This window comes from Eucalyptus grandis, chromosome 7, assembly GCF_016545825.1.
Source record: "Eucalyptus grandis isolate ANBG69807.140 chromosome 7, ASM1654582v1, whole genome shotgun sequence".
Taxonomy (NCBI): Eukaryota; Viridiplantae; Streptophyta; class Magnoliopsida; order Myrtales; family Myrtaceae; genus Eucalyptus; species Eucalyptus grandis.
Genome location: NC_052618.1, coordinates 35056154 through 35066574, shown reverse-complemented (window position 1 = coordinate 35066574; position 10421 = coordinate 35056154). Strand labels below are relative to the sequence as shown.

Below are 10421 nucleotides of genomic sequence, written 5' to 3'. Positions count from 1 at the left end.
TGAGAAGTCTTAAAAATTTATAACTAAAAACTTAGAAATATAACAAAAACAGCCCCCATTGTCCCCATGGTGGAAAAATGGTGGACCGCCACCATTGACAACAATGGCAATGTCGTCACTGTCATTCAAGACCACAAGGTCATCCATGTCGATTTTGGCCTCGATTGATTTGCTCTTCTTCATCACGAATTGCATCTCAAGCTCTCAATTACATTGCAAAACTACACACCACCATGAATTGTGTCTTCAAGCTCCAGCAAAATGGCCATGGGGTCCCTAGCCTCGTTCGACCACACATCTAAGGTTGCACAAGGCAGGGTTGACTGAGGTCGCATCCTCCATGACCACAGGTCACCCCCTTCGCACCTAATGAGAAAGAAAGAGAGAGCATATGAGTCGAGTGAGCTAGGGTTGAGTCAGTGGATGACCTTGTGGTGGCCATAGTTGGGGGTTAATGCTGCAATGGGCGATTGGCTAATCTATGTGGCCTTCATTGTTTGAAGTTTATTTTTTTAAATGGTCTTTTTTTTTCACCATGAAAAAGAATTATTGATGATATGCGGTTCTATGTCAAAAGAGGTCAAGTATTTGTATTTAGATTTTTATAGCGATTGATTTATACTTCCTACTTTTTATAATCAAAATCCTGCTCGGGTAATTCAATTTTTTTTTTTTAATATCCAAAACATTTGAAACATTTAAAAATATAAATATTAACAATATTTGAAATTTGAACATATATTAGAATTTATAAATCATATTAAATAAATTAAAAATTTATAAATAGCATTGCACGTCAAATTAAAATTTAATATTTATATGTATCATCGTTTCAATTTGACTTAAACCGAAACATATAACTTTGAATTTTTTTTTTTTTGTGACCAGAGGAATCCCCGCACGACCGGCAACCGGAGAGAAACCCTGGGGGGCAACATGGGGAAACCACCACCCCACACACCGAGCAAGGCGCGCAAATGACCCAACTGCCTCCCTGCAACTTGCGTTGCAGGGGTTTCGAACCGAGGCCTCCACGGAGGAATGCTCTCGGATCTACCATCAGTGCCACCATGGCAGGTGGTTAACTTTGAAAATATTTGTTCTACTTTACTTATAAGTACGTTTTCGCAAAATTGCTCGCTTAGGCAAGATTCCACAAATGGTAAAATCTACTAATGCACGAAAGACTATGTTTTTGAGTTTACGAGATCAAATGGTTTCTCGATCAGAGTGAAAAGCAGATCGTGCGCATGTTCGTCGCGTGCTGCGAGGACTTGACGCTGAAAGCGATGCTCGCACGTGGGACTTGTCCTTTGCGCCCTAAATGCTCCGTCCTTTCGTGAAATTAACATCCTCCACCGACGGCTTAGGATCTTTAAAATAAAATATAATACGACATAATATAATCCAAATGGACAAGCCAATCAGAATCAGATTCGAACTTCCATTTAATTTAGTCCACCGATTCGATTTTAAAAAATGATCCCAAAAAATCGTGTGAAAGCGTGTCCTTAAGCACTTATAAAGATACTTATCATAGAATACGGTTGATACTACATAAAAAATTTCAAATTAATATATTCGTGTATTCCAAACTAATTTTTCTGTTGCAAGAAAATCTCAAATTAAATAGTTTTGACATATCTATCATAAATTAATTTTCCTATCACCAAAAATCTCAAATCACCAAAATCTTAAATCAGGAAATCTCCTCAAATTTGCTAATCCCTAAGAGCTCCATCAAGTTTCAAAATTTTGCTAAAATACTTAATATTTTGTGATACGAAAATTAGTTTGCATAAATGTGGCAAGAATTTGATTTTTCGTGACAAGAAAATTAAGTCGAGGATATTTTAAAGATTTACCTTATAGATTATTGGGAGGCTTTTTTTATGCACATTTTTTTTTCTATACTAAAACAATGTATTAAAGTTTTTTTTAATTGGAGTAGTTGATTGACCAAATTATCCTCGAAATGCTAAACAAAATAAATAATAATAAAAAACCATATCTTAGTTCTTCTCACGATTGTGAATGCCAGAGAATCCACATCGCATAACCACTTTTCATGTTGATTTGGACTCTCTTCAAATCGTGTAACCACTCTCAACCTTTTCTCGGGATGGCGCTCCGGCTACTCGGCTCTGCTTCTTGTGCATATCAAATTCCCCAAAGTCAAACTAGAAACACTCAGAAAAGCATAATTAACTCTCAATAGCGTTGTCCTATTCATTTTTTGAATCAACTCATTTCTCTAAAATTTTATTTATTTCGTGAAAAATGAATGATTTAATTTTTTTTGTATTATTTATATCGCTTGAAATAATTAGTTAGTAAAAATATTTTTATCACTAATGATTATTATATATAAATATTTTTGTAGACGATGAAAATATTTTTTATTAATTCATTTTGCAAGCAATACAAAAGATCATTTTTAGGAAACTTACTTCAATGTTCATTCACTATATTATTACTTTTTCAAAACCATTTAGGTGTGTAGTTACTTATATTAGTAACTACATCCTACGCTATATTTATGAGTAGGTTGTTACTTTTTAAAAATCAGTTTATTTTGTGAAAAACGAATGATTTAGAAAGTATTTTCCCTAAAAATCCTCATCTACAAAAATGAATGGATAAAAATATTTTCATTATCCATGAAAATATTTAGATATATATTATCGGTAATGAAAATATTTACATTGACTAATTATTTCAAGCAATACAAATTATCATTTTTAAGAAAATATTTTTCAATTCTTAAAACATATAGAATTTTGATCACGCAACCTAAATATAGAATTTCCCTTCCTTACCCTTACAAAAAAAGAAGAAGAAGATTTCCCTGATCAACGACGATTAAATGTGAAATGCGTAGAATTTTGATCACGCAACCTATATAGTCAACATTTATGCACAATATAATAATAATACATCTAGCAGATGCAACTAATAAAAAGTCTGTGGTGTGGGATATGCACACTTTCTCTTAAAGCTGCCTCGGCGTAAATGAACACATGATTACTTAAAAGCATCTAAAGTTCCCTTAAGGTAAAGGCCCTTTGACTGGGGACTTCTTTTCCCTATGATGAGGGGGCAAGAAGTAATATCATATCAGCTACGCTTGGACATACAAAACAAATTTGTTGATCATTAGCTTTTGTATTAGTGAGTGACAGACATCACATTGATTGAGTCAATGATGGCTGCGGCTTATTGCAATACAAGCATTTTCCTTCTCTCACGAGGGCCTTTTTCAATACAAAACTACGAGACCTACGGGTTAAATTGGACAATATCTTGTGACGTAACTAAATTTTGTGCATCATCAAGGACTGAGTTCAAAGATATGTACTCAATCCTTTTGTATTTTTCTTTCATTAATAAAGGGTGACAGAAGATTTGTCTACAAACTATATTAATTACGCAAGCTAGATTCAAGCTATATTATCCATGGTTCAACATAATATTGGATGGATGCGAGATAGATCCAACTAATCAATATCCTTGTTCTTTAAGGTTATGATGAAGTGAACCCCTAAGAGTAGCATAATTAATTGAGGTGTCAAAGGATTTTCTATTCAGGAACTGAAATCATACATTTAGATTCCATCAATCGCAAGCAAATTATTTTGGGTTAAAGTTATCTACACTGGTCAAATGCTTGCACTTTAACTAATTTATAAAATTTGCAACATGTTCAATGGATTATAGACATGGATGGGAATTGTTACGAACAGCCCCCAATTCTCATTGAGAGAATCCTAAATCCTAAATTTATCTTTAAGTCCTAATATTTTCAATTTTATCAATTTAATTCTAAATTTTTGCAAATATAATCTTTTTAGTTATTTTTGTCTGTAAATCGCTGAGTTGGCGATCTAATCATTGCTAGCCGTCTTGCGTGGCACACCTTTACATTCGCTATGTCTAACGAAAATTAACTCAAAGAATTATATTTGAATTTCAAACAAAAATTTAGAATTAAATTGGTAAAATTAAAATTGATGTAATAATTTGCTTAGAAAATCCCACCTATAATTAAGTGATTGAAAGCAACACGCTAATGGAAGTGAAGACTTCACGACATCTCACGCTAAGTAGTGGAAAATGACGTTGGCGATTGCTAGTTTATTCAAATTAATTAAGTGGCGATCACATCAGATCATGGACAGCTCGTAGATCCAAATATCACGAAAGTCAAGTTTTTTTTTTTTTTTTTTGGTCGGTAAAGTCAAGTTTTTCAAGCAGTTGCCAAATCAATACGAATTAAAGAGTCGAAAGAGTACGTCATTGAGAGAGACTGACTCCTTTGTATAATCTTTACAAGCGTCCAAAATCCTCCGTAAGACTTTTTACCTTTGCCCTTAATGTTCTGTTCCCCATACATTTTCTCATAGTACACCAAATGATCAGCAATCATTTCCCTTAAAAAATATAAAATTTGTGTATATTTAGTTTTCCTTTAAGCAGTATCTATTAATAGGTATTTTGGCCAAAAAAATCATATTATCGTGCAGTACGCTTGAACTTTAAGACCATAAATTTATAAATTATTTTGGATAAAGGAGAGTGGAGTGGAAAGAAACACTCGAGAGACAAAACGGTGGGAAAATTTCAACTTTCCACATTTGCAAAGTGAAGGAAAAATGGATGGCGCGATATAAAGGTAAATACGTATGATCATCCACGTGCGAGAAGACAGCGAATGGAGACCGCCACTTTAGTGCCCATTGTACCAATTGATATTCAATCCTAAATGATTTACCCCCTCTCAAGTTCGAATTATATTGTCAGCAAAATTACAGATTCTTATGTTTTAGATATATGCCATCTCATTTGGAAAGATTTTCTGGCTTTTGGCATATGCTTGGTGGACCGAATAGTTATACAGTTTAACAAAATATCACACAATAAGTGTGAGACTTTCATGATAATGGCCTAAGGAAATGGCTTCTTGGATCGCCTCTCCCCACTATTTTGCTTATGAAAGAGAATAGCGTAGTGTTATTAATATAAAGGGTGAAAACTATCAAAAATTCTAAACTATACCCATCGTAACACATATCTCATACTTTTTTTTGCATGCTAAAAATCCTAAACTTGTATTTATGTGACATTTATCCTTCATCAAAGTTTTATCAATGAAAAGTGTTTAAAAAAATCTGCCTATATAGACACCAAAAAGCAAACAATGTTGACATAGTGCACACATAGCTTAGGTGAAATTAAGAAAAAAAAAACATTTTGGCTAAAAAATCATGTAAATGAACTTTTTACGGATTGTAAATGTGTCATATAAATATAAATTTGAGGTTTTTTTTTTTTTTTTATGTTACATAAAAGTTTTAGGCTAAAAGTGTCATAATAGGCATAATTTGGAGTTTTTGATGTAACGAAAAAAGTTTTTGATAAATATGCCACAATAGACATAGTTTGTAATTTTTTGTGACTTTTTCCCTAATATAAAATAGTTTCAAGTTAGAAGGCAAATGGGCTTTTGTATATAAAGGTTTTCTTTCCTTCTCTCCTCAAATAAGATAAGATGCATTTTTCATTACTTCAATCCACCTTCCCAAATATCGTTGATTTTGGACTCCATCTTCAATCACATTATATTCTTCCACCCTACAGTTTATCTTTAACTCAGGCTAATTTACTGAACATGCAAGCATACGAGCTTTAACCCACTTTGATTGGATATTCTATCTATTACATAAAAAAGACTTAGAAAAAATCAATCTCGCGAAAAGACCGTTGCCATGCATTCTCTGAGTGTAGGCTCTCAATAGGGGATATATAGCATAATAGGATTCCATTTCCGGCTAATACCAATGACTTGTTCAAAATTCTCCACATTCCCGTTTACTTTGTAATAGATATGTCATTTTCCTTATCCTATGCAAGTTCAATAATTATTAAAATACAAATTTATACCATGACATCATGTTTGGTTAGTAGGAATACACATATTATACCTAGTCTAATCTCAGTAAACAACTATTGCATTATTTGGCTCAAAGTGCGATCTGAATAGCTAAAGTTATTGATTCTAAATAGGCGAATAATTGGTTATCACAATCAATTACATATTTTTATATTGTAAAACTGTTTAATTAAATGACGCTTTAACTAAATTAGAACTTTATGTTCACGTTGTGTATTATCATTTTTTGGGTTCCTACCTAATATGATTACATGTTAATCTAATTATAATTGGCAATTTTCTTTGTAATCATGTTGCAAAATATTTAGTGAGTATAGGGCCGTGCTTCAATAAAGTAATGTAAATTACAGCGAAAATTCACATGATTATACCTTCATGATGTTATCCATTTATTTCTCATAACTTTTACTAGAAAAACATAAAAAAACCAAATATAAGGAACTTATTATTATAAATTATTCACAACCAAATTCAGATATAGTTAACTGCTTTTCTTTCAAATAGATAAATCATTTATAATCAGCGAGTCCATTGTGGAATATAAGAACGTAATAATTTATGCTGTAATTCGAAATTCCATTTGTAATTTTACTTTTAAAAATTAGATGAACATTAAAAAAAATAAAGGTTGAGCTTTGACAATTAGAGATGACTGATATTACAATATCACAAATAAAATGCAAATGTTCCTCGGCCGGACCTGAGAGCATTTAAGAACTCTTCGCCTCTCTCCAACCTCACATGTCCCATCAGCTTTCTCGGCAAACCTTTTCTGCCGTTAGATTCCAAACCCCTCTTTTTTTCTTTTCTTTTTTTATTACCCCTTCATTAATTTCTATTATTTTATGATTTTTTCCCTTTTTATTTTGAAAATAATTTTCTTGGTATTCCTTTATTCTAACTTGTTGGTTCATCTTGCTCTATAAATCCCACCCTCCAACTGCAGGAGGGCCTCTCCCTTCTCCTTTCATCTTTCCTCCATAGCAATCTTTATAGGCATCTTTCATGGTTCCTCGTAGATCTTATATTCTATATATTTTTTTAGGCCACCACCTCCATAGCTTTGTGCCAAAGCTATCTTCCCCCCTGGTTCTCTGCTCTTTCGGTTGATGATTCTGATTTCTCAAATCAAAGAAAGGGAAATCAAGACTTTATCCCACTGCTTTTAATTCCTCATCTGCTCTGTTTCTCTCCCAAAGTCCACGTTTTTTCCTTGCATAGTCCTCTCTCTTTGTCCTGAATGTGGCTTTGAGTTCTTGAACCTCCTGATTCACATGCCAAACCTTTCAACTCCCCCAACAGATTAGGTGTTTTTTGATCAAGAAATCTGTCTTCATGCGCATCCCCCTCTTCTTGATGTTTGAGACCCATGTCCCCAATTCTCAGTGAGATCCTTCTCTGTGGGTATATCATCTCCTCTTCATTCAGGCGCAGGACCCACCTTGTTCAGTCCTTCTCGGTCGCCTTCCTCTACTGGCTCTACTACGTCTCATGATTCAACCCTCAATTCCTGCTAATATATGTAATAGCTACTGCCTTTTCTGAATAAATCTGAAGCTAAATATCATCTGGGTCTTTCTTTAGTTTCATCCTCTCCCCCACTTAATTGCTCTGAAAAAGAGAGAGAAGAATTTCTGCACAAAGCACAAGAATTTCACAAAACGCTGTAGTTTGGATCGGCATCAATGGCGTCTCCTTGCGGGACATCTTCAGGGTCGTCCCTGATTCAGAACTCGGCCTCTGAGGAGGAATTGCAGGTTGTCATGGACCAGAGGAAGAGGAAGAGAATGGTCTCGAACCGCGAGTCGGCGCGGCGGTCCCGGATGAGGAAGCAGAAGCACCTGGACGAAATGAGGGCTCAGGTCGCCGAGCTGAGCAAGGAGAACCACCAGATCGGGACCAACATCAACATCACGACGCAGCATTTCTTGGCCATTCAGGCTGAGAACTCTGTGCTGAGAGCCCAGGTGGGCGAGCTCAGCCGCAGGTTGGAGTCACTGAACGAGATCATCAGTTTCTTGAACGCGAGCAATCGAGTCTTTGAATCTGGGGTTGCCCAGAACGGCCCAATCGAGCCTGTCGACGAGTTCTTGAACTTGAACCCATTTGGTCTTGGCTTTGGCAATCAAGCTATTATGGCTTCTTCAGAGATGTTTCAGTGCTGATCTTTTCTATGTGCAGGAAATGAGTGATCTTTGGGGTTATTTTGGTTTTGGGTGATAGAAGTATGTTTTAGTATTGTCAGTGTAACTGTACTTTCTCGTAACGTAAGTGTTACTCAAGAGTCATATAATCATTTTGTCCCTCTGTGTTTATCATATCATGCATGAGAAAGTTAGAAATCCATGGAATGGAGTTATAGATACATATTTTAAAATGATGTAGATATCGATGAGGTAAAGGAATAGGGTCCAAAAATAAGAACTTGCGATAATAATGTGGATTAATTGGAGAATTGCACATGGTCCTAATCTTTTGTATGTAATGCAATTAACTCCCAAATCATTAAATTGGTTCAATTAAGTCCTAAGCCTTCTTCAAAGTGTAATAAAGAATTTTCAATAAGCAGTACTTAAAAATTGTCTATATATCTCTAAAAAAGTTCTTATATGACATTCTTAAATTGTATGTTCAAGTCGTAAATTCTCTCTCGCTTATGCTAGAGTTCTCTCTCGCGTCATGTTCGAGTTTTCTTCTTGATCTTCTTTTCCAGTTCTTTCGGCAGACCAATTCCTTTCCTCTTCGCCTGTCCTCACTTCCTCTTCGACTCTCAGTGCTACGCTTTCTTTTCCCATAGCCCAGGGATGATCTTCCCTGAATGTCTACCAGTTTTACTCCGAAGATCTTTCGTTTGCATGTGGCCGATCCTTGACATGCAACCTTTGAAACACTGTGCTCTGGTCTGGGTATCTCTCTAGTAAACTGCATCTCTTCCGTCTATTTCTCCATGGCTTCGGACGATAAAGATGACTCCTCTCGCATTGCTTCAATGTGCCACCGACTCAGACGGCTCTGTGCAGAACAAGAATTGGAAGTCTGGGAAGATATACAAGCAATAGACAATATTAAAGAGTGTCGACTCATCTTGGTGGGTAATATCTATACAAATCCTACCATCAATTTACCTGATTTTCAAATTGCAATGAAGAAAGCATGGCGTGTTGATTATGCGGATATATCCTCGAGCGACGGTGGCATATACATAATCAAATTTCGAACTGAGACAGAAAAATGACGTGCATTAGATGGAACCCCCTGGTTGTTCTCTGGTCATCTAGTTAATTTAAGACCCTGGAAGCCAAATACCCCTTTACATTGTTATGATTTTTCCAAATGCCCTTTCTGGGTGCATGTTATAGGATTACCTCTGGAATGGAACACTCCACAACTTCTTAGTCGGGCAGTACAACAGATGGGTAGTGTGTTGGAATTAAAACATGATACATCTGGGAGAATTCGCCTTGAAATTGATCTCGCAACAACCATTAAAGTCGGGAAGCTCATTAGCATTGCTTGGGGAAAACCCCTCTAGCTTGATTTTCGGTATGAAAGACTATCCCACTATTGTTTCTCATGTGGGAAATTAGGACATTATGCAGCATCATGCAAGGACTACCCTTATGAGGAATCACAATTTGAGGGGCGTGAAACAATGGTATATGGACCTTGGCTACGAGTAGAGATCAAACAGCATAGTCCCTATTAGGATGCCTTTTACAATCCCCTATCTAATTTAGAACCCATGGAAGAGACCATACCTGAAACTCCACCTACTATACACCCCCCTCTTCCAGCTTTACCTCCAATAGCTCCTGCTCCCGCGATTCTAGTCCCATCCAATGTTATCCCTCCTGTTCCTGCTGATACAACCCCCAGAACCACTGATTTGGTCCCTGCAGTTGCAAAGTTAAAAGGTATTCAAAGTTCTTTCCTAGACTCTTCACAACAGAAAAAACACAAGACTCCCGGATCACAGATAGTAGTGGGATCCAGCAAGAAACCTAAATGATATTCCCCTTATGAGATTCGCACAAATCATATCCGAGTTGGATGAAACCCACTTACTCGACACACCTGTTTTTGAAGTAAATGATCACTCTTCTTGGGCTTTGGCGGCTGGCCCTCAACAGCCCCCACGGTCCAAATGAGAATGTTAAGTTGGAATTGTCAGGGGTTGGGCACTCCCCTAACAATTCAAGCTCTAAAGGCTATGGTAGCCTCTGAACGGCCTGACCTTGTGTTTTTAATGGAAACGAAAAATGCAGATTCAGTTTTGAAGAACTTACAGCGTTGTTTTCATTTCGCTCACTCCTTTTTGAGGGCTCCTGCAGGCTTATCTGGAGGCCTTGCTCTGTTCTGGAATGACCTTTTTGACATTACTGTTATTTCTTCGGGTCATAATTTTGTAAATATGTTAGTTATGGATACTCAGACCTCTACCTCTATGCAAGTTACCTGTTTGCATGCTCCT

The 10421-nt window shown here is 36.1% G+C and overlaps 1 protein-coding gene across 1 annotated transcript; it reads left to right on the top strand.

Moving 5' to 3' along the window:
- Positions 1–6885: 6885 nt before the first annotated feature.
- LOC104453319 (bZIP transcription factor 44) lies at positions 6886–8268 on the top strand. The gene has a single exon (XM_010067844.3). The coding sequence runs from the start codon at positions 7636–7638 to the stop codon at positions 8113–8115; it is 480 nt and encodes a 159-aa protein (XP_010066146.2). The 5' UTR covers positions 6886–7635; the 3' UTR covers positions 8116–8268.
- The last annotated feature ends 2153 nt before the right edge of the window (positions 8269–10421 follow it).